General features: G+C 34.4%; 1 protein-coding gene across 2 annotated transcripts in view; it reads right to left on the bottom strand.

Annotated features, from left to right (window-relative positions):
- Positions 1–26,081, bottom strand: part of CPNE8 (copine 8) — a 222,752-nt gene that overhangs the window by 20,412 nt on the left and 176,259 nt on the right. For both annotated transcript variants that reach the window (XM_029954822.1, XM_029954823.1), the window contains exons 15-16: positions 15,851–16,032; positions 8,896–9,023 (exon numbers count right to left, since the gene is read on the bottom strand). In XM_029954822.1, the coding sequence (XP_029810682.1) occupies positions 8,896–9,023; positions 15,851–16,032 (310 nt within the window). The remainder of the gene's footprint in view (positions 1–8,895; positions 9,024–15,850; positions 16,033–26,081) is intronic.

Raw genomic sequence — 26,081 nt, 5'->3', positions numbered from 1 at the left:
ACACTTAAACAATATTAAATTTTATAATCCATAAACATGGTTTCATCTATCTGTGTCTTCTTTAATTTCTTTCACTGATGTTTCATAGTTTTCACTATAAAAGCCTTTCACTTCCTTGCGCAAGTTTATTCCTAAGTATTTTCCTTTACTTTTTTGGTGCTATTGTAAATAATTTTTTCCCTAATTTCCTTTTATAGTTTGTTATTAGTTTATAGAAATGCAAGTTTTTTACAGGTTGATTATGTACCTGCAATTTTACGGAGTTCATCAGTAAAGAGGTTTTTGTTTTGTTTTGTTTTATTTCACTTTGCTCTATTTCCTTCAGTCTTTAGGGTTTTCTACATGTGAGATCATGGCATCTAAACAGATCATTTTACTTCTTCCTTTATAATATGGATGGCTTTTATTTATTTTACTTGTCTAATCGCTCTGGCTAGGACTTCCAGAGATACGTTGAATAGATGTGGGGAGTGGGCATCCTTGTTTTGTTCTTTAGAGGAAAGCTTTTAATTTTTTAAATTAATCATTAAGTATGATGTTAGCTGTGACCTTTATTGTGTTGAGGTAAATTCCTTCTGTACCTATTTGTTGATAGTTTTTATCATAAAAGAGTGTTGAATTCTATCAGTGATGTTTTCCATTTCTTGAGATGATTATGTAATTTTTGTCCTTCATTCTGTTAATGTGTTGTATCACATTTGTTGATCTGCATATGTTGAACCATCTTTGTGTTCTAGAAATACATCCTACTTGGGGTTGGTGTATAATTTGTTGAATGTGCTGCTGTATTCAGCTGGCTAATAATCTGTTGAAGGTTTTGAGATCCGTTTATCAAGGATGTTGGTCTGTAGTTTTCTTTTCTTGCGGTGCTTTTGTCTGACTTTAGTATCGGGGCAATGCTGGCTTCATAAAATGAACTTGGAAGTAGTTCCTCTTCTATTTTCTTGTAGCAGTTTAAAAAGAATTGGTATTAATTCTTCCTTTTTAAATCATGGGTAAGATTTACCTTGTAGCCATCTGGCTCTGAGCTTTTCTTTGGGAGATTTTTGATAACTGATTCATTCTCCTTATTTATTATTGGTATGTGCATCCTTTGTGTTTCTCTTGATTTATTCTCAGTACATCATATGTTTCTAGGAATTCATCCATTTCTTCTAGGTTGTCCAATGTGTGGAAGTACAATTGTTTATAATAACCCCTTATGATATTTTTTAATTCCTGTGACATCAGCTATAATGTCTTCTCTTCCATTTTTATTTTAAATTTATTTGAGTCTTGTCTGTTTTTTTCTTAGTCTAAGGGTTGGTTGGTCAGTTTTGTTTACCTTTTCAAAAAACCAACTCTTAGTTTTGCCAGTTTTTTCTATTGTTTTTCTATTCTCTATTTCATTCATTTCTGCTATTTTATTACTTCTTTCCTTCTGGTGACCTGTATTTTTTCTTCTTCTTTTAGTTCCTTGAGGTGTAAAGTTAGGTCACTGAAAATTCTTCTTTATTAACATGTGACATTTATGGCTATAAACGGTCTTCTTAATACTGCATGTGCAATATTACGTAAGCTTTGGTATATTGTGTTTTCATTTATTTCAAGATATTTCCCAATTCTTTCTGTATTTTTTATTTGGCTCAGTGGACATTCAAGAGTGTGCCAATTTCTAATCATTTATGAGTCTTTCTGATTTTTTTTCTACTGTGTTTGGAAAGGAGACTTTGAGTTATTTCAATCTTCTTAAATTTATTAAGACTTGTCTTGTGTCCTATACTGTAATTTATCTAGAGAATGTTTCATATGTGCTTGAAAATAGTATATATTCTGGTGCTATTGAGAGGAATATTCTATACCTACATCTATATCTATGTTAGGTCAAATTGGTCTAGAGGGCTGCTCAAGTTTGCAGTTTCCTTACTGATCTTCTATCTGGACTATCTATCCATTATTAAAAGTGGGGAACTGAAGTCTTCTAATATTATTATAATAGAGTCTATTTGTCCCTTCGTATATGTAAATTTTTTGCTTAGGTGCTTTTATATTGGTACATGCATATCTATAATTCAATCTTCCTGTTTTACTTTATAATAAAATTCCATTTAAGATATATAACATGATATTTGATATATACATAGAGTGAAATGATTATTACAATCAAGCTAATTAACATGTCATCCCCTCACATGTTTCCCATATTACCATTTTAGTGAATTTTCAGTATTTGATACAGTATTTCACTGTAGTCATCATTGAACATATTCGCTCTCTAGACTTATCCATCCTATATAATGCAACTTTATATCCTTAGACCAGTATCTCCCTATTTTCCTTATCTCCTCTCCCCTGGTAACCACCATTCTACATTCTGCTTCTTTGTATTCAACTTTTTAAAATTCCACATATAAATGAGATCACGCAGGGATTTTCACTCATCATGCATTTTTCTTTCTCTGTCTTGCTTATTTCACCTAGCATAATGTTACACAGGTTCATTCATGTTGTTGCAAATGGTAAGCTCTCCTTTTTTCAGGCTGAATAATACTTCATGAATATGACCATTTCTCCCACTGTCAGAGAGTAGAATATTCCTATGAAACCTTCTATAAGAAGAAATGGTATAAAGTAAAATAAAGCAATTACCATTAATTTATATGGAACTTTTTGAGTGTTTATTCCCAGACCTAAACAATAGCCTATCTTAGCTTTTCTGATACCTTAGGACACATCTTGCTAACAGATGCACAGGGTAAGTAGAGATAAAGCACAGATGCTCACAGATATGGTTCAAAGCTAAGGCATCTTGATGCTGAGTGTAGCTCCCAGGAAGGAGCCTGGCGCCGTCACCCTCACTGCTTGGGATGCCTGCTGCCTCTATGCTGTAAACACTGGAATCTCTTTCACAAAAGCAAAAATCTCTGGATTTCTTTTGGTTGGCGAAAAAGATCCTAATATAACTTCGCTAATATTGTCTTAATATTACTTCACTTGTGAAGTAGTGTAATGTGAACTTTTGAAAACTGGAGGATACCCATGTATATCAATCAATATATCACATCAATTGACCCTATTATTATGTGATAACCTTCTTTGCCTTTTGTGCCAGTTTTTGACTTAAAGTCTATTTTCTCTGAGAGAAGCAGACCCTGACTTCTGTCTGTTGGTTCCCATGTGGATGGAATATCTTTTTTCATCCCTTCGTTTTTGGCCTATGTAAATCCTTAAATCTAAGTTGAGTTTCTGGCAGACAGCATATAGTTGGGACTTGTTTTTATCCATCCAGCCACTCCATGTCTTTTAACTGCTGAGTTTAATACATTTACATTTTGGTTTTCCTTTGATTTACCAGAAGTATTTACTGAAGAGAAGGGGAGAATACATTCATATCATTGTAAGTGTTAGAAATAGAACCTAAAGCAGATAGTAAACCTGGAATTTCTCTGAAGTTTGTTGTTTTATCTTAAAACCTCAAGGGAATTCTTCATTTTACTTTATAATATACATGTGCTTTTATTAATATTTTTTATTTCTTAACTCTGAATGCTGTAGAAAGATATCTGAGTTTATTGTGGGGCTCTCACTACTGCCAAAACACTAATTTGAAAATAAATTTCATTTTATATAAGAACTATTCAATCTATTTTAGTCTTTGTCACCATAAGCACCATAAATTAATTTTTTAAAACTTACCATGATTTCTATGGCATTTGCCATATGCATTGACATATTGTTGCACTTTGCAAGTAAAGCTAAGTTGCAAACAAAATCATATTTTGTGCTACCATTTCTTCTAATTTGGCCTACTTTAAAGTGTTACATATTTGTGATAAAATAATTGAGATCCTACAGAAATGTGTTAAGTACAAAGTAGAGGCTGGTCACATCTCAATCTGTCTTCCAGAAGGTAACACTGATATATAGTCTTGCAGATTCAAATTATATTTTAAAGGTATTAAAGAAGCTTGCTGCTTAAAGGAAAATGATGATGAATCCTTCTGTAAATTGCATAATTAAAACTTTTATTATTAAAAGTCTGCTAAATGTCTTCTTTCATATGTAGGCAATCCATAATTTATGTTTTAATATTACTATGACAAATCTGAGAGAGAGGTTAATTTTGTCAGGGTTTCGGAATCCAAACACATTCCCCTGCGGTTTTTGTCAGGCAACTTTCTGGGATCGCGTTTATAAAACGCACCAATGGTTGGCTCAGATTTGTGGGATGTTCTCTCAGCTTACTGTTAGTTCATAGGAATAAAGAGGGCAATAAGTCAAGAAGGTGACTCAAGAATCTTTTATTTAAGTAGTTTAATTTTGATATATGCAATGAACCAAATCTTAATACTAAAGAACTAAATCTTAATACTTAAATATTTCAATACAAATTAACAGTAATTTTTACGTTATGAAGTTGTATTTTTGGCAGTGTGATGAAGTGACAGGCTGTATCCACAACCAGATGTAGTTTTGTTGCACTTTCTTTTATGTTCCTTTACCTCCAGAGCAGAGATAAAAAGGTTTAAGTATATGCAAGGCATCCTAACAGTTATTTGGAATGAGATTATTCTGTTAATTGTAGCTCCACCTCAACTGGCCACTCTTACATTTCCATTTTGTCATCAACAAAATAGGAATAATAACACTACTGACAACTCATAGAGTTGTTGTGAAGATTAAAACAAATATTCCACATGGTATCACTGACCATATTTCCCGAAACAGATTATAGGTTCAAAAATTAAAATTAATTTTAGTTAGTTATCTGGATCTAGATATCTAGATACAAAAATCTAGTCAGAGTTAGAAATTGATAGATCCCTCTTAGAAACTGAAATATAACAGCCTCAAAACTAGTAACTGGTGAGGCACAAGAAACAGAGGACTAGTTGTTAGGAAATAATGGATTTTATCTGTCACTAGCAGAAATGAGTAAAATTTTCACAATAGCCTGAAAAGATAATTGATACTTTTCACTGGTATATTAGTTTATTTTCAAGTAATAAGGTGGTAAAATATATTTCAAATAACTTAAAGTTACTGAGGTAGAATTCGAGATGAAGAGAAACTTTGGATGATGTAAACATCCATATACATCATATATATCCATATATTATATAAATATGTTATATATTTATATAAATATATATAATATATGTGTATACATATACATACACACACACACACACATATATATAGTAATTGCCATATATCCAAGAGGGCACTGACATGAGTCAGGGAATGAGTAAACTCCACTTTATTATGGCCACGTCTCCATAGATACATGACTTCCTTAACATGTTTCTTCCTCCTGTCATTAATTATTGAGATTTAAGCACAGTGTTGTAGATATTAAGTGTATGAATAAATTCATATATGGAAAGGATTTCTATAATTTTAAATTTGTTTTCAGTGTTCAACATAATGGTCATATATTATGTTAGGCTTGGGCTTAGGCTATGATAGCCAGTTAATTAGTTCCCGTGAAAGCACTTTGAAGATATAATTAATATCTACAATTGGATGACTTTAAGTAAATGAGACTATCTCAAAAATGTGGACGGCCTTTGTTCAATCAGTTGAAGGCCTTCACAAAAACTGGTTTTCCAAAGGAAAAGGGATTCTGACTCAAAACTGCAAGGATATCATACCCCACCTGAATTTCTAACCCACCAGCTTTCCCTACAAGTTTCTGATTTGTCAGGGCCTACTATTGTATGAGCTAATTCTTTAAAAGTAATTTATTAATCTATATATCTATATTTATATGTCTTATTAGCTCTGTTCCTCCTGAGGACCCTGCCTCATACAGGTATCAATCACAATCACATTTTCCACAGGTCATTAAAATTGACTAAGCATTATCATTAAGAGTTCCTTTAGTTTTCTATTATAAACTTGCTTATTAAAATGTAGTTATAATGCATGGTATACAGGAAATTCAATTAAACAAATAGGTGTGGATTTATCAGTAAATGCTAATATGTTGGTTTATAACAAGTTATATTATTATTAATATATTATTATAAATGTTAAATATAATTTAATTTAAATATAATTTATAACATATACATATATAATTAAGTCACAGTCCCTGTCTTCAGTGGAGAAAAGACTCTATATGTAACAATTGAGTAGGATCAAATTAGTATTTTGATAGAGGTATTCATAGAATGACAATTCATAGATCAGAAGTAATGAAGTAATGATTCTCTATGACTATGACATTTGGGAGAATGTGGAGGGAAATGAGGGTGGATGGGTGGTGGTAGTGGGGTATTAAAAGTTATTATATACCAAATTAAAGTGGTCAAACTTAAATTTGTGTCAGGGCACCAATGGGTGTTGAGTGGGGTTTTTAAAGCATCCCAAATGCTATTCCCCTGACAAGTCTATGAAAGAAACACTGGTAAGGCAGGAAATTAGAGGCAAGGGTTTGAAAAACCTCAGAATATCACATAAAACTTTCAAGTTTCACAAACATGATGCTTTGGGTATTAACTCATTAGTTGTTATTTCAATATAATCTAAAAGTCAATAGTCTTATAAAATGGATTTCAGTTCTAAAAATGGGCATAAGCTTAAAACTATTATTCTTAAAAAAAAGAATAAGCATTCTTCAAAATGTTTATAGAAAACTATTACAAATAAGTAAGCTTTTATCAATATAGAAAACATACTTTTTAAGAAAAAATCAAGCAAATAAAAAACCATGGCTATATATTTGCTTTTGATTTCACAAAATATATTTTTAATAACAAATATTTTAACATATAGAAGTAACTTATTAGACATTTGTTAAGTACACTTACCTCCTATATATGATGGGCATGTTGAAGCACTGATGAATGTACTTCAAAGTAACATAATACTCAGAGTTTATTTAAACATGGGTCTCATATACTGTAACTATGGAACTTCTCATGATTTAGAAAAAATAGTACCTTGTCTTTTAAATTGATAAAATTTTTGGATGGTGATTTTGGGTAAGACAAACTGTCTTAATAAGAAACTTAAAAATTAAACTAAACCTAATTCTCAAAGATAAAGGAGAAAAGCATTTCTTATATAGCTTCATAATACTTCAAATTGTATTGGAAGGAAAAGAGGATTCCCCAAAAGCCATATCTTATGTGTTTCTTATTTTCTCTCATTAAAAAAAATAACAATAAAGAATTATTGGATCACAGATTATTATCAAGAGTCTGATAGTGTTAGCTGGCATCTATCCCTATATTTGAGAATTTCTTAAAATGCTGGACAATATATGAAAAATGGTAATAGGGCAGTATAAAGCCTACAGTTTTAAATGGTATGTCAAAATGCAGCTAGAAATTTTGTATCTAAAAGTTTAACTTTAATAGTAGAGATATCCAGGGTAAAAAAATATAAAATTAACCGGTAAGCACTCATGAGAACATTTGTAATAACTAGCATGAATTTGCACAAAATAAATCCTATCATTTTTCTCTAATCTTTTTATAAAAGACAGTGATCTGTATGGTAGTGTGTGAAAGAGAATGGAGGACAACTGTAATTTATTTTGTACTAATATTATTTTTTGATACTGCTTTATTTGACAAACATCAAAAAAAAATCTAGGAAACAGAGTACAGATAACACTACTCATACAGGCTAATACAATTAGCTGGGATATGTTTTTCAAGTTACAGGTGATGACCCATTGGTGAATTTTGAAATCAGTTTTGTGGGTCAAGACCTGTTTTTTTTAAAAAAAAAAAAGTAACAGAAAAGAATAGGACACCATAGAAATAAAGAGGAAATATACAATAAGTATTATTTCATAAATAATCCTTTTTTTTTTAGTTGAGTGTATCCAGATTTGAGATGTAAAATTCAAAACTTAAAACAGATTGTGGGTGAAAATATTTCAAAACCCTGAGCTAATATTTTAAAAACACTCAGAGAGCAGTCATCAATGTATCACTGTCAGCCTGAGGTGGACTTCCACAGGAGAGTTCGACTGGGGTCAGCCCCGATACAGGGGTATTTTAGTATCTTGTCTGTGTCCCAGATAATGAAAAGTAGAACACATTTAAGTCACTCATGATGCTCAATATGGTGATAATTCAGTACCAGAACCTTTAGACAGAGAACTGAGTTTTCATATCACCCTCGTGCACGGATAAACTTATCCAAATGCAGTATATTTTCAAGTTCTGACTACATACTTGGAAGGATACAACAGCTACACGTTTACATTTTCTAAAAATAAGGAAGTGTTTCATAGCATCTGCAACTGGGTCAAATTGTTTAGGGATTTTAAAATGGTGTCTAATTTATTTGTTTATACACTGATGAAAAGACTGATAAGCGAGTGTGTGCAGATTTTTACATTTAAAATTTTTTCTAAAACATGTAATTAGAATAATAAGCAATTATATTCTGAGCTCAGTATTATGTACTATATACAGGTAGAGCTCTGGGAATTCTTAAAATTAGCTATTATATTAATTTCAGAAAGGTTAAAATAATGTGCCCTACCTATCATTGGAAGGCTTTAGTTGTCTTCATGGAATTCAGTCTCCTCTTACTTATGTGTTACTATGGGATGTGATATTAGGTTGAATGATTTACACCATTGAGATCATTATTGATTTTGTTATCGCTCTCATGGCAGCCTTTTCAAAGAATAGAACATTTTTCTTAGTTGAACGAATACAGGTCCTGATAATAACTAAGTGTATATTTCTTCACTTGAGATTTTGAGGTAAAATTCTTAGCAAAGTATTATGGTAGCTCGATAAAGACTCTTCCCACTTTATCTTTTTCTTCACTTTCTCAGACATAAATTATAAGAAAACACCTTTCATTTGTGGGGTCATGGTAACAATAATACATTTTTGCTGTGGTCTGTTTTCCTGGGATACATATCTTGTCTCTGCCACTTACCTTGCTACATGATTAATTACAGGAGCGAAGTTGGTTGGCCCATACAGTTGTACAGATTTCAGACTCCTATAATAAGCTTCCATGACCCCCTCAATGCCATCACAGTAAGGGTTCTGAGGGTTCCCATTCTGTAGAATTTACAGGCAAAAAGGAGTAAGAGTTAATAGTGTCTATAAAGATCAGTTGAAAAACATAGGTTGCTACTCAAAGATGTTTTGAAAATATAGTCATTTATATAACAGCAAAACATAATAAATTAGGTGGTCAACAATAGATTACATTGTATTATGTAGATTATGACATGGTGAATCTAATATATATAGTCATTAAAAATTGACACTCTTCAAAAAGAGAACTGCAGAAAATTCTAAATAATACTGTGAAGCTGAATATCACAACATTCTATAATGAATGTCTTCATTTTACACGTCTGTATATAAGTAGAGATGACATATAAAAATTCCAAAAAGAAGTAAATATTAACAGCGGTTAACTCTGGCTGATTACATGTAATTGGTGACTTTTATTTCATTCTTTAATCTATTCAGTATTTTCTGACTTCTCTATAGTGATATCTATTAAAATCAAGAAAAAAATTGCTATCCATTCAGTTTTACCCTATGGAAGGAAAAATACAAAATATCTAACAGATGCACATTTTCAGGTGCAAGCAGAGAAAAAAAGTAATTTGGTGTGAGAAATATCAAGACACGGTAAAAGGAATGGAATCAGAGAATCATGCATGTTGTTCAAGGGAAATGGAGTTTGCCATTAAGTTCTTCTGCTAAAAGAGCAACTTTACACCTGGAGACCTAGACCAGCTTTTCCATACCATAAATGCTTTGTTATTATGAGGGTTCATTCTCCTAGTCCAGATTTAACAAATAGCACAAAGAAAGCAATATATTAATTATCTATTGCTTTGTAGCAAATTACCCTAAAAGTTAGTGGCGTGAAGTAATAATTATTTCTTATCTCAACATCTTTTGGGTGTGAGCAGCAGCTTAGCAGGTGGTTCTCACTCGGTGCTTCTCCTGAGTTTGCAGTCAGTGTGCCAACCTGGGTACCTGGGAACTTGACCAGAGCTGCAGAATCTGCTTCTAGAGGCTCACTGAAATGGCTGCTGGCAGGAGGTCAGCATGGTCTCTCTGCAGGGCTGCTTGGGTGTTCTTTCTTTTTTTTTTTTTAATGTTTTATTTATTTTTGATACAGAGAGAGACAGCACGAGCAGGGGAGGGTTAGAGAGAGGGGGAGATACAGAATCCAAAGCAGGCTCTAGGCTCTGAGCTAGCTGTCAGCACAGAGCCTGACGTGCGCCACAAACGTGAGATCTGACCTGAGCCAAAGTCGGAGGCTTAACCGACTGAGCCACCCAGGCGCCCCCTGCTTGAGTGTTCTTACAACATGGCAGCTAACTTCCTCCGAATAAGCAGATCAAGACAGCAAGGAGGAAGCCCTAATGCCTTTTATACGCGAGTCTCATAAGATGCACATCATTACTTCTACTTTAACCTATTTGCTAGAAATGCATTGCTAAGTATATCCCATGCTCAAGGGAAGGGGAATTAGGCTCCACTTCTGAAAGAAGTATTAAAAAATGTAGATTTATTTTAAAACACTAGAGACATTAATTATGTTTAAACATAGTTAATAATAATTTCAGCATGCAGGTTTATATCTGAACAATCACAAGTGACTGGCAATTTATAACTAAAATTCATTGAATTTTATATAGCTTTACACTAAAGATTTACATGTATTATATAGATTTTATAACAAATCTAAAAAAAGTAGATACAGTGTTTTCATTGTCTCCACACTGCAAATGAAGAAACTAAGGCACTGAAGGCTTAGATCCTGTGCCCCAAAGTTACTTCAACCACTTCAGTTTTGCCATTTGTGAGAGAGGAATTTTTACCCACGTTTTCCTTTTAATTTTGCCTTCGCATCAAATTTTTTATTCATTAACCATCATGTAAAGTTTTAAAAACATAAAAGTAATAAAAGGCCTCTTATAATTTATAATAAAGATCGCTATAATTTTATTTTATAAAATTGATTACATTAATTGATTGAAATTATAATGTAAAAGTTTAGTATTTAGCACAAAGCAGTTAATGACTGCTCTTGATGTTAATCTGAGCTGACCTATTTAACCTTCTTTTAAATAAAATTTTATAGTGTTCTTTACTTTTAATCAGAATTAACACTCATTATTGATTTTTAGCATATAAAAATGTATTCCATATCTGTCTTCAGGGGAAGAAATACAAACCAGGATAGTTCTGAGCAACTTTTTCATCATCCTTTTAACATTTTGACCAAGGACTTAGATATTTGGAAAGTTATATATTTTCTGTATTCCTGTGGAACTGAAATTACAAAAGGTCACCATTTTTCTTACCATTTCATTTCATGGTGGAAAGATAATCAGTGGATGTTCTAATCATTATGGAATATTTAAAGCACTGATTTCTTCATTAGTCCTGTGGCATAATAAATTATTCTAAGAATTCCTCATATGCATTGGATGATAGAAATATTTATGATATAAATTAAACATTTTAATATATACTTTGCATGATATCAGGATTATTTAAAATAATTTACAGCTATTAAAATGAGATTTTCCTCTTAATGACAAAGTTATAATGAGTTATAAAAGATTTTTTTTAAGTCTGTTTAAAACTCCTTTCACAAACTATGTGTTAGTTACTAATTACTAACAAGTAGTTAGTTTTTACTGGTTAAAACAAATTAAAATATGCTCATGTGTGGATCTAGCACAAAAGCACAGGATATTTTTAAAAATAAGTGCATTCAATTTTGTTGTTTATTAATGAAAAGGGCAGTGGATGCCCTATTTTATATTTCCATTTTAATTAACAACCTTTTCCACTTTTAAAATAATGAATGCTAATTTGTAGAACATATGGGAAATAAAGAGCAGAATTTAAAGTGAGCACTAATCCCACAGTGCAGACTTAAGTGTGGGAAGGGACGATCATCTCTCATCCAGTTTCCCCTCCATTTGGCTCCCTGAACGATTGTGCTGAGGATTCTCTCCATTCCAAGAGAGAAGGCGGTATAGTCTCTGCTGCTGCCTAGAGCCTGTAACACTTTTCAGCAGGGCTAACAAGCTGACAAAATGTTGAACAGAAACTCTAAGGAGTTGTTACTTTCCTCTTTGAAATGTATCTGTTGCTGCCCAGAGATTGCTTTCTGTGAGGAAAAACTGCAAGAAGTCTCCCTTTTATTCAATAAACAAACATCTGTTGACCTTCTATTTTGTTGCATAAGTGTTAAGACCCTTGCTTGTTAAATTGTTAGCATCTAGATGGGTGAAAAGACACACACATAAATGTTAAATTGCGCAGATTTCTATAAATCCCAAGATAAGTGAAAAGTAGGCCAGCACTTTTCGAGATAAAGTATGAGAAATCACTTGGACAGGTGTACCATTTCTCTATTGATCACTGCAGGAGACTTTCTTTTATGGGTCACTGCCCATATGTCCGTTACAAATATGCTTCTAAAGTTCTACACTATTATATTTTCGATTATAACACCTTAAAGAGTCCTCAGGATTATAATGGGAGGGTAGCAATGACTCCTTTCTACAACCTTTGTGCTGACGTGGTGGTACCAGGACATTCTTCCTTTCCTTTTCCATTCCCTAATGCTTTTCCACCATTCATATCCATATTTCATATGAAAAGCTGGGGGTTATCTGTGATCCTTTGGCTTATCAGCAAAGAAAACATAAAAAAGTAAGTTTTTATGCTCACTTTCAACATTAGTGCTGGCCCTAAACTCACCAATGAAGGATTATTTAATTTTTTAGAAGGCCTCTCTTCTTAACTGAAATATTATTTGAACTTGTTGTGATACGTAGATTAATGTTTATGAATACATATCACAAATTCTTATCATGAAAACATGAGGGTTTGTTAGGATTACACAGAACATTAGTTGCTAGATTGACACGGGACAGAAGTTTTGCTATTTGCCCCATTTCAGCACCTAGAGATATATACTGCAGCTGTTTAGGATGAGGTTAACAGAATACTTCAGCAAACAATCAAATCAAATATGAACCCATTGAAGACCCATTAAAGAGTGCCCTGGGTGTTGTATAAATCTGCCCAGGGTCACAGGAATAAACCAGGATTCCAGAAGTCAGGACTTGAACCCAGATCAATCTTATTTTAGAATACATGCTCTTTAACTACTACTAAAGCAAATTTTGTAACGGTACCTATAATGAATCCTCCCTCTCAGATATGTGCTTTTTAACAACACCATGATCTAGTATGATCATGATACACACATACACACATGCACACTTCCAGAAGCTTTTGTATGATTAGAAATAAACTTCCTTAAATATCTTTTAAGGGCACTATTTTTACATTTTTATTTACTTACCCTTGCTTTTTCTATTCCGTTGCCCACACAATTTTAGGAAAGGTTGCTGGAGGCAACCTTATTTGTTTGCCTTATTTACCCAAGAAAACAAAAGTGCTTTGAAAAAACGAATCAGTTAGTAATGTTAAAATTCATGCATTATCATCACTATTAATATCATCAGTGTTGTTTTTAGCTTCACTTTTTAGAGACTTTCATAACTTTAAAACGATATGATCTCTATCCTATAAGTTTTTGACATGGGTTCAAGAATTTTTAAGATGAAAATAATTTAAAAAAAATCCTTCCTTGGCAATAGATTTGCATAGGATTTGTTGTAAGGAATGAATTTGGAAATAGGAAAAGCAGAAAAAGAGAATGTTAGAGAAAAAAAGGGAAAAATCATACACAAGGGTGAGAAGAAACGTATGGAAGGAAAAAATTAATAAACCTCATTTAGTTTAGCATAATTATTCATTTTCTTAAGCTTTAAAATAGCTCATGACCTTTTTCCTGAGGCACTTAAGACTTAGCATCACTTGAGTGATTTTCATGGTTTTTTAAGTTTCTGGGAGATTTTAATTCTCTAAGACACAACAAAATCCCAACAGATATTCACTTTTATATGACAGTGGGAATGTGGCATGTGGGCTATTTCATGGAAGAAAGAATTAAAGCCTAGAGCAACCTTTCCTAAAATTGTGTGGGCAACAGAATAGAAAAAGCAAGGGTAAGTAAATAAAAAATGTAAAAATAGTGCTCTTAAAAGATATTTAAGGAAGTTTATTTCTAATCATACAAAAGCTTCTGGAAGTGTGCATGTGTGTATGTGTGTATCATGATCATATTAGATCATGGTGTTGTTAAAAAGCACATATCTGAGAGGGAGGATTCATTATAGGTACTGTTATAAAATTTGCTTTAGTAGTAGTTAAAGAGCATGTATTCTAAAATAAGATTGATCTGGGTTCAAGTCCTGACTTCTGGAATCCTGATTAATTCCTGTGACCCTGGGCCGATTTATACAACACACGGGACCCTCTTTAACTGTATTCAATATAAGTGACACTTGCTAGAGTAGTGCAATGTGACAGTCATGATATACCTACCACATAGGAATTTTATGAAGACTATATAAGAAAATGATTGTAAATATTTGGCTTGATACTCAGTAATTACTGAAAAATGGTAGCATTATTATTTTTGTCTATGTTGCTAGCAAAACTTTTATAAAATATCTGATTATGCATTGCTTCTATAACATGAATAAAAAGAGCAAAAACTTACAAAGATAATGGGGATGCAAGAATTTACTCCTGAAATGCATAGAGGGTAGGGAGGCACTTCTAAATAGGAAAAGCTAAAATTTTTCCAAAATGACAGGTGACCATTCCTATATTGATTTTTCCCATTATTTTATCGGAAAGCACAAGGACAATAAGGCTGACTAGGTGTATAAGCATTATCTGTGTGGAGTTTATTTGGAAGGTAGAGTGCAGTACATTGCTTATCTACAATCACAAAATATGGACTAGATCTATGTAAAGTCAACATTAATTAGATAAATCTCTTTTTTGGCCAATTTATTCTATTCTGTTGAAATCATAATTCATTATAGCCATAACTGTTGCTTCACATTAAAAATTAATTTCAGTCATAACTAAATTTGAACATGGTAGATTAAGATAGTCACACATTTTTTGAGATAGCCTCCCATTGCGAGGTAAAGGTTACTCTGAAACTGGGCTGGCCTTCGTGATTTTCTTGACTAAAAGAATTTAGCAAAAACAACTGTCCAGCATTTCTAATGTTATGGTATAGAGAGCCCTGAAGTTTCTGTCCCAGCCTTTTAGAATACTCATTCTGGGGAGGCTGGCTGCCATGTAAGAAATCGGACTACCAAGAGAAGGCCATCCTGTGATGATGTCCATGATAACCACATGGGCAGGTCATATGTTGAAAGAGGGAGAAATGTCCAGGCAACTCGGCTATTTCAGTCATCTGTCTTGGGTATCAGACATGAGGAAAGAAGCCATCTTAGAGGACATGATAGCCCCAGAACACATGACATGGAGAAGAACTGGGCAATATCCAACCAACAGACAGAATGAAGCCCAGATACACAGTTCTAGTCAACAATTAGCCAACCAGCCACCTTTAGCCAATCAAGGCACCCTAGGTAAGGCCCCAGACATCTTAAAGAAATATATCATCTCCTATTTTATTCTGCTTAAATTTCTGACCTTAAAACTATGAATATAATGAAATGGTGTTGGTTTATGCATCTAACTTTTAAGGAGTCTGTCATGCAGCAATAGACAACCAGATTAGACCCTCTAAAATGAGATGCACCTTAGATACATTACTAATCCTTTTAACTGTCTTCTTCTTCTACTATATCACACTTCTAAATCAATCATTTTGCAAAACTGAACTGCGTCTATAGTCAATAAAGCTTGCTATATGACTGACTGAAGCATTAGTAGTGAACCAACATTAAAAGATATTATTGTTTTCAGAAGATCAAATCCTTGCGATGTACTCTTACCAAAGCAAATTCATGAGATATCCTTCCATCTGGAGGCAGTTTTGCACCAAAACCTAGAGCTGGGAACATTTTATCACTGTCATAATCTTGAACGATTTCTCCCACTGCCTTCAGGGCCATTCCATAGGCATTCAGTTGGTAAGGATTCATGTAATGGAGGGAAGTGGGTTGGGCAGGGTTGCCTGATGACAGAAAAAATATTTCAAACATGACTGTTCAGGCTAAAGATGTCATTTTCTTGACAACATTTTTCTTGATGCCTATTTCAGAATAAAATACTTAAAATTATGTTTTCTGCCTACATCCCTACTGTGTCAAATAGTTTCTTTTTGGATGGATATTAACATAGAAATATTTATTACATTATATCAGACATGTAGAAAGTTTTCCAAAGATATGCCAAAGCATATGCAGATTTTGTCAGAAATTATTCCTCACTGTCAATGCCACAGGCTATTTTTGAATCTCAGTTACAGAAGAAGTATTTAAATACTTTTGTTAAGCTGATTTTATTGTCATCTTTATTTAAAAAAAAATCAGGTGCCTTTAGCTTGAATCCTTATACCTGTAATTTAAGAACTCAACTGATTTAATGGCTTTGATAATTACGAAGCTTCCTAAAGGTCTGTTACAAACATAAATTGGATACTTAAGAAATATCCCAAATTAAACACATAAAAAAGGAAAGCACAGTGATTTTTAAATTCAAGCTAATTAAATAAATATCTATAGTCAAAAAAGTATTCCATGTTTCTAACTAGACATTAAACTGAGAGCCAGAAGGCTCAAAGACCAGTCTTGCAATTTTCAAGACAACACCTAAAAAATGTCTGCAATAAACCCTACCACAGTGTTTACTGAAGGAAAAAATGACATTATGTGTGAGGAAATGATTAAAAATACTAAAGTGTCATAGAAATATAAGGCTTAACTGTTCCTGTTATTACTGTCTGGGTCATCCACAAGGTTCTGAAATTTCAATATACTTATATTCTGTAGGGTGTTGGGTTTGAATAGAGATGAATTTGGGAGAGAAAGTAATATACCAGCTACCACTCAAACACATGGAGATTCACATTGAGTTGCCCTAACTACCAGCACAAAGGCTGCTTGATAGTCCATTTAGTTTCTTAAGTGAAAATGGAAAGTTAAATGGGACTTGTAATAGCACATAAAGCTCAAATCTACATTAAAACATTGCCTGAAGAGGAAAGCTTCAGGGCATACTTCTTTTCTGATAAGAAAAAAACAGTAATAATAAGCATTTGAGATCCAAAGAGGGACAAAATTAAGGAAAGATATCCCTTTGGTTTATAGTACATATAACTGTACACAGAACATTTTTGGCCTAAAAATAATGCATTGCAGAAATGTATTTGTTCCAAAGGGTTACCTGCGTTCCAGGGCCAGTCCCACACGACAAAATTTCTGAAAGAGTATCTTCTGACTAAATGGCCTTAACATTCATTCCCCTCAATTTGACTAAACTTTGGAAAGATTTCTTCATAAATATAGACCCCTGACCTTCCTTTCCTTAGAGCATTTGCTTTAGGTAAGTTGCAATTATAAATTCTTTCTCTGCGCCTTTGACATAGAAGTCTTCTACTAGCCAGGGATGTCTTTCTCTCAGACTTGGGAGTCATTCCATTGAAAAATGTAACCATGGAAAAAGATAGTACTCCTATCCCCTATCTCTTTGGCCAGGTAGGAGCCTGGCTGCAGTAAGTACTGATTAGCAAACAGATCAATATCTCCTCTAAGGTCCTTTAGTACTTTTCCGTGAGATCACAGCTGCCCTTAAAATCCCTCCCTTATAATTTTGTGGAGGACTTGAGTTCAATTTTTTCCTTATATCCCAGTAGACTTGACCTCCAGTAGACTTGACCTCTATGTCAACAGTCTTGAAAATGTCTTCCTTGCCCATTTAAATTTCATCGACACTTTCTTATAAAATTAGAATTTTGCACTTGGTCAAAAGCCCATTGGAGTCACAGAGGAGCAATATAATTACTTGACTAAGTGGTTATCTAACGCAACTCTCATATATAAGAAGCGTTGTTACCTATTCGCTGTAATAAGGAAACAAATTCTATCTCATTAAGAGAATCGTAATTAAAGAATAAATAAAATAAATTAAAAAAAGAGAATCATAATTTAAAATTAAAATGCAAAAACCATGCATACCCTAGCATGTCTAATCATCTTCACCTATCATGCAGAGCAGGGCTGAATCCCACCCATGCAAAAATGTCACTTCTTTCCGGCATCTGCCTCAGACCAGTTTCTTCACTGGATTACTAAAGATATCTTCCCTCCTATTTTTGCCTCTCAAGTTGCCACTTTGTCCTGAAATTCACTTCATTTTCTGCAGCTTATGTTTTACTTGGACCAAACTTCCTTGTTTATTCTAACACTTACAGTCTTTTGTGTCCTACTCAAATAACACTTGTATTCACAAAATCTAGCAATTAAAAATTTGTCAAATTATTGATTCCTTGAATCTGGGACCCTGTTTGTACCATCTCTGTATCCGCCAACAATGCGTATCAAAAATGAACTTGTGGTACGTTAATAACATTGGGGCCCAACATATATGAATAATAATTATAATAGAAGGGAATCTAACATGTATTGAACACCTTACATTATACCTTTCATAGTCCTTCAATAAACCTATGGCATAGGTACCATATTATTATACCCATTTTTCAGATTAAATAACTTACCCTTACTGGTATAGTAAAAATTGATAAAAATTCGAATGTAAATCTAGGCAGTCAGATTCCATAGTGCTCACTCATAGCTAGAACTCTATACATAAGGATTTTGTAATACTTTAAACACTGGATATAATGAAACATACTTGATTTTGTGTTAGAGTTACATTCTACCTTTATTAAAAACATCACACTTAAATAGACTCCTTAAAAGAAGTTTTATTAAGACATAATTCACATAACTTACAGTTCAACCATTTAAAATGTACAATTCAATGATTTTTAATATCTTCACAGATAAGTACAAGTATCACCTCGATTTTAGAACATGTTTATTACCTGAAAGAGAAACACTGTACCCTATTGCTTCCTTATTGCTCCATCCAGCCCAGTCTAAACAATGATTAACTTACTTCTGTTTCTATTATTTGCTTATTCTGTACATTATCTATAAATAGATTCACATAATATGTAGTGTTTTGAGACTAGCTTCTTTCACTTAGCTTGACAATTCAAGATCCACTTATGCCTTAGCATGTATCACCACTTCATATTTCAACCCTGTTTATTGGTGAATAGTATTCTCTTATGTGAGTGTACCACATTTTAAAATCTATTTATTAGTTAATAAATCTTTGAATTGTTTTCACATTCTGGCTGCCATAACCTTTTGTGTGCAAGTTTTTGTGTGGACATATGTTTTCTTCTTTCCTGTGTATAATCTAGGGGTGGAATTGCTGGGTCATATGGTTACTATATGCTTAACAACTTGAAAAAGTGCCCATGTGCCCAGGAGGGAGAGGGATCCTATCATCCCATCTGTAACCTCAGGGCTTTTGGAGAGATCCTTTCTCTAGCTGTGGCGCTTTCCTTGGGCTAGGCATCCCTTGCCCAGGCAGTGCCAGGAGAAACTGCTCCCCTCCTCCCCCTACCCAATCCCGCCCGGAAGCCGCTACATTTCAGGCAGTATCATTAAAGTGCACAGACTGAGGTCTGGAAATGAGGCGGGGCTGGGGAAATACAACTCTGCCTACCTTGGCTACGCCCGTGACACAGGGAGATCGGACCCAAAGAGTGAGTTGAAATACTTGGTTCGAGAAAGGACTGGGGCACCACCATTTTCCTTAACCACCAAGGTGGGGCCTCAGGGGGTGGCCATAGGACCCACAGTAGAGGCAAGACCTGCCTACACCAAACCACTCCCATTTGCCCTGGAGAGCTGCCTTTTTTTCCCCACCTCGAGCCCGGATCAAGACTAACATTGATGCATTGCAGTGATTAACTCTAGATCTATTTTTGCTATTCAGATATATTTTCCCTTATTTCATTGTTATCTCTCCCCTCCGCTGATGGACTGGGCACTCTGGTCATTGTTTTCCTTAAACAGTCACATTTAATCCATTCTCTTGATACACATTCTACACCTCCATCCCTACCTTCCTTTTGCTCTCTGGAATAATCAGACTATATGGTTTCTTTGGGTAATATTACCTTCGTTTTTTTCTCCTCACCTCCTACCATATTCTCCTTTCTCTGAATTAAACTTTTTAGTCTCTCTGCCTGGTCAATGTTCAGCCTCACTTCCTCCCCACCCCTGTCTCTTCTCTCTTTGTAGATGCTCTTCCATCAGCACTGCCTCCACCCTGCTCTTTATTTGTGGCTGGGATTTCTGGTTTTATGCCTTAAGACTACCCTTTGTGGTCTGTTGGTTTTGTTCCTCTTTTTTTCTTTATTCTCCCCCTCCCTTTTTATTTGCTTGTTTGTATGATTTGTCTGTGCCTTTGTGTGTTTTTGTTCCCAGTGCGTTTTCCTGTCTGTTTTCCTTTTCAGGGCTACCGCAAGAAACAAGCCAAAGTACACATGGTGGAGAGTCCCAAATATCACTATGAGTAGGGAAATAAAATAACAAAAGTCACAATAAAACAGACCAAGGGACACCATTAAAAGAACACTTCCTGAATGGACGGGCCTTGGACAGTCCATGAGCCTCCTTAAATATAGCAATACTCACAGGTGCAGAGTGCATAACGAGCTTTTAAAACTAACCAGAGACAGAAAGCTAGCCAAAATGACAAAACAGAAGAACTCTTCTCCAAAGAAGTCCCAGGAAGAAGTCACAGCTACAGAATTGCTCAAAACAGATATAATCAACATAACTGAGCAAGAATTTAGAATGATTGTCATAAAATTAATCACTGGGCTTGAAAAAGGCATGAAAAGACATCAGAGAAGCTATTGCTACAGGAATATGGACCTTAAAAATAGTTGTGACAAATTAAAAAATGCCATAAGTGAGGTGCATAATAAAATGGAGGCGGTCACTGCATGGATGAAGAGGCAGAGAGGAGAATAAGAGAATTAGAAGACACAGTTATAGCAAAGAGGAAGCCGAGAAAAAGAGAGAGAAATTGATCCAGGAGCAGGAAAATAAAATTCGAGAACTGAGTGATACAGTCAAATGAAACAATATCCATATTATAGGAATTCCATAAGAAGAAGAAGAGAGTGAAAGGGGCTGAAGAGGTACTTGAACAAATTATAGCCAAGAACTTCTCCAATCTGGGGAAGAAACAGACATTGAAATCCAAGAGGCACAGAGAACTCCCCTCAGACGTAAAATGAATCAACCTTCTGCATGACATATCATAATGACACTAGCAAAATATAAGGATAAAGAGAGAATTCTGAAAGCAGCTAGGGATAAAAGAGTCCTAAAATACAAAGGGAAACCTATCAGAGTAGATAGAGACTTATCTACTGAAACATGGCAGGCCAGAAAGGAATGGCAAGAAATCTTCAATGTGATGAACAGGAAAAATATACAGCCAAGAATCCTTTCACCAGAAAGCCTGACATCCAGAATAGAAGGAGAGATAAAGATTTTACCAAACAAACAAAAATTGAAGGAATTCATCACCACTAAATCAGCCCTGCATGAAAATCCAAAGAGGGACTCTATAAGAAAAATGTTGTAAGGAACTCAAGGTACCAGAGACACCACTACAAGCATGAACACTACAGAGAACACAATGACTCTAACCCCATATTTTCCGATAATAATACTGAATATAAATGGATTAAATGCTCCAATCAAAAGACATAGGGTAGCAGAATGTATAAAAAAACAAAATCCATCTATTTGCTGTCTACAAAAGACTCATTTTAGACCTGAAGACACCTTCAGAATGGAAGTAACAGGATGAAGAGATATCTATCATGACTGGAAGTCAAAAGAAAGCCAGAGTAGCCATACTTATATCGGACAAAGTAGACTTTAAAGTTAAGGCAGTAACAAGAGATGAAGAAGGGCATTATATAATAATTACAGGGTTTATCCATCAGGAAGAGCTAACAATTATACATATCTATGCACCGAATTTGAGAGCACCCAAAATACATAAAACAACTAACCACAAACAGAAACAATCTTATTGATAAGAACATGCTAATTGCAGGGGGGGAACTTTAATACTCCACTTACAGCAATGGATAGATCAACTAGACAGAAAATCACTAAGGAAACAATGGAACTTAAAGACACATTGGAACACATGGATTTAACAGACATAGTTAGAATTCTACATTCTGAGACTATAGACTTCACTTTCTTCACAAGTACACATGGTACATTCTCCAAGATAGACCACATGCTGGTTAATCAAGCATCCCTCAATAAATATAAAAGAATTGAGAATATACCATGTACACTTTCAGATCACAATGCTATGAAACTTGAAATGAACCAAAGGAAAAAGTCTGGAAGCCTCTAAAAGTAGGGAGGTTAAAGAACATCTTACTAAAGGACAATTAGGCCAATCAGGCAATTATAGAAAAAAATTTTTAAAACTATGGAAACAAATGAAAATAAAAATACAACAATCCAAATTCTTTGGAATGCAGCAAAGGCAGTCTTAAGAGGAAAGTATACTGCAATCCAGGCCTATTTCAAGAGACTAGAAAAAGAGCAAATACAAAATGTAACAGCACACCTAAAGGAACTAGAAGGAGAGCAGCAAGAGCACCCCAAAACCAGCAGAAGAAGAGAAATGATAAAGATTATGGCAGAAATAAACAATATGGAAACTAAAAAAAAACAAAACCCCAAAAAACAAAAAAACAGTTGAACAGATCAATGAAACCAAGAGTTGGTTTTTGAAAAAATAAATAAAACTGATAAACCTCTAGCCAGACTTCTCAAAAAGAAAAGAGAGAGGACCCAAATAGACAAAATTACAAATGAAAATGAATCTATTACAACCAATCCCTCAGAAATACAAGCAATCATCAGGGAATACTATGAAAAATTATATGACAATAAACAGGACAACCTAGAAAAAATGAACAAATTCCTAAACAAATATGCACTACCAAAATTCAAATGGGAAGAGATAGAAAAAAATGAACATACTCATAACCAGTGAAGAAACTGAGTCAGTTATCAAAAATCTCCCAAAACATAAGAGCCCGGGGCCAGATGGCTTCCCTGGGGAATTCTACCAGACATTTAAAGCAGAGTTGATACCCAGTCTTCTCAAGCTATTCCAAAAAACAGATGTAGAAGGAAAACTTCTGGATTCATTCTATGAAGCTAGCATCACATTGATTCCTAAACTGGACAAAGACCCAGCAAAAAAAGAGATCGACAGGCCAATATCCTTGATGAATACAGATGCAAAAATACTCAACAAGATACTAAAAAATTAAATTCAACAGCATATATAAAGAATTATCCATCATGATCAAGTGGGATTCATTCCTGGGTTACAGGGCTGGTTCAATATTCGCAAATCCATCAATGGGATACATCACGTTAACAAGAGAAAAGAAAAAAAAATATGATCCTGTCGATAGATGCAGAAAAAGCATCTGACAAAATACACCATCCTTTCTTAATAAAAACCCTCGAGAAAAGTCTGGATAGAAGTAACTTACTTAAGCATTATAAAAGCCAAAATGAAAAGCCCACAGTTAATATCATTCTCAATAGGGAAAAACTGAGAGCTTTCCCCCTGAGATCAGGAACACGACCGGGATATCCACTCTCACCACTGTTGTTTAACATAGTGCTGGAAGTCCTAGCATCAGCATTCAGACAACAAAAGGAAATAAAAGGCATCAGAATTGGCAAAGAAGAAGTCAAACTTTCACTTTTCACAGATGACATGATATTCTACATGGAAAACCCGACCAATTCCACCAGAAGCCTACTAGAATTGATCCATGAATTCAGCAAAGTTGCAGGTACAAAATCGATGTACAGAAAATTGTTGTGCTTTTATACACCAATAATGAAGTAACAGAAAGAGAAGGCAAGAAATGGATCCCATTCACAATTGCACAAAAAACCATAAAATACCTAGGAATAAACTAACCAAAGATTTAAAGATCTGTTTGATGAAAATTATAGAAAACGTATGAAGGAAATTGAAGAAGACACAAAGAAATGGAAAAACATTCCATGCTCATGGATCTGAAGAATAAACATTGTTAAAATGTCATTATTACCCAAAGCAATCTACACATTCAATGCAATGTCAATAAAAATTGTACCAGCATTCTTTCCAAAGCTAGAAAAAACTATCCTAAAATTTGTATGGAGACTCAAAAAAACCCCGAATAGCCAAAGTGATATTGAACAAGAAAATCAAAATGGGAGGCATCACAATCCCAGACTTTAGCCTCTACTACAAAGCTGTCATCATCAAGATAGTATGGCATTGGCACAAAAACAGACACATAGACCAATGGAATAGAATAGAGAACCCAGCATTGGACCCACAAATGTATGGCCAATTAATCTCTGACAAAGCAGGAAAAAGTATCCAATGGAAAAAAGACAGCCTCTTTAACAGATGGTTAGAACTGAATAACAACATGCAAAAGAATGAAATTAGACCACTTTCTTACACCATACACAAAAATAAACTCAAAATGAATCAAGGATGTGAATGTGAGACAGGAAACCATCAAAACCCTAGAGGAGAAAGCAGGCATCAACCTCCTTGAACTCAGCCACAGCAATTTCCTATTCGACACATCCCCAAAGGCAAGGGAATCAAGAGAAAAATGAACTATTGGAAGCTCATCAAGATAAAAAAAGCTTCTGCAATGCAAAGGAAACAATCAAGAAAACTAATAGGCAACAGACAATATGAGAAAAGATAGTTGCAAACGACATATTGGACAAAGGGCTAGTATAAAGAAGTCACCAAACTCCACACCTGAGAAACAAATAAATAATCCATTGATAAAATGGGCAGAAGACACGAACAGACACTTCTCCAAAGAGGACATCCAGATGGCCTATAGGCACATGAAACGATGCTCAACATCACTCATCATCAGGGAAATACAAATCAAAACCACATTGATATGCCACCTCCCACCAGTCAAAGTGGCTAAAATGAACAAATCAGGAGACTATAGATGCTGGGGAGGATGTGGAGAATCGGGCACCCTCCTACACTGTTGGTGGGAGTGTAAACTGGTACAGCCACTCTGGAAAACAGTGTGGAGGTTCCTCAAAAAATAAGCAACAGAACTCCCCTATGACCCAGCCATAGCACTGCTATAGATTTACAGAAGGGATATAGGTGTGCTGAGGCATAGGAGCATATGTACCCCAATGTTCATAGCGGCACTTTCTAAAATAGCCAAATCATGGAAAGAGCCTTAATGTCCATAAACTGATGAATGGATCAAGAAGATGTGGTTTATCTATAAAATGGAATACTACATGGCAATGAGAAAGAATGAAATATGGCCATTCATAGCAAAGTGGATGGACCTTGAGGGTGTCAGGCTAAGTGAAATAAGTCAGGCAGAGAAGGACAGATACCATATGTTTTCACTCATAAGTGTAACAGGAGAAACTTAACAAAGGACCATGGGGGAGGGTAAGAGGGAAAAATAGTTGGGGAGAGGGAAGGAGGTAAACCATGAGAGACTCTGAGAGCAAACTGAGGGCTGATGGGGGAGGCGTAGAGGGGAAGGGGGGTGATTGGCATGAAGAAGGGCACTTGTCGGGATGAGCACTGGGTGTTATATGGAAACAAACTTGACAATAAAGTATAAAACAAAAAATAATAAAATAAAATAAAAAAATAAAGTTGGAAACAGCTTATTATTAAAAAAATAAAAGTAAAAGGGCAATTTGGCAAAAAAAAAAAAAAAAAAGTAAAGAAAGAAAGAAAAGAAAAGGTGCCACAGTATTTTCCAAGGTGGCTACACCATTTTACATTCTCACACACAGTGCATGAGGTTTCAGATTTCTCCACATCCTCATCAACACTCATTATGCTTGGATTATAGCCATTCCAGTGGGTGTAAAATAGTAACTCATTATGGTTTTGATTTGCATTCCCTGAGCTTAAGTTTGCTAAGTATGCTTTCATGTGCTTAATGATCATGTGTACATCTTGTACAGAGAAATGCCTGTTCAGATCCTTTGCCCAGTTTTAAATTTGGTTATTTGTCTTTTTATTGAATTATATGAGTTCTTTATTTGTTCTAGA

Source organism: Suricata suricatta, chromosome 10 (genome assembly GCF_006229205.1).
Source record: "Suricata suricatta isolate VVHF042 chromosome 10, meerkat_22Aug2017_6uvM2_HiC, whole genome shotgun sequence".
NCBI classification, from domain to species: Eukaryota; Metazoa; Chordata; class Mammalia; order Carnivora; family Herpestidae; genus Suricata; species Suricata suricatta.
Note: the sequence above shows the minus strand (reverse complement) of the source record. Positions and strands in the feature narration are given on the sequence as shown.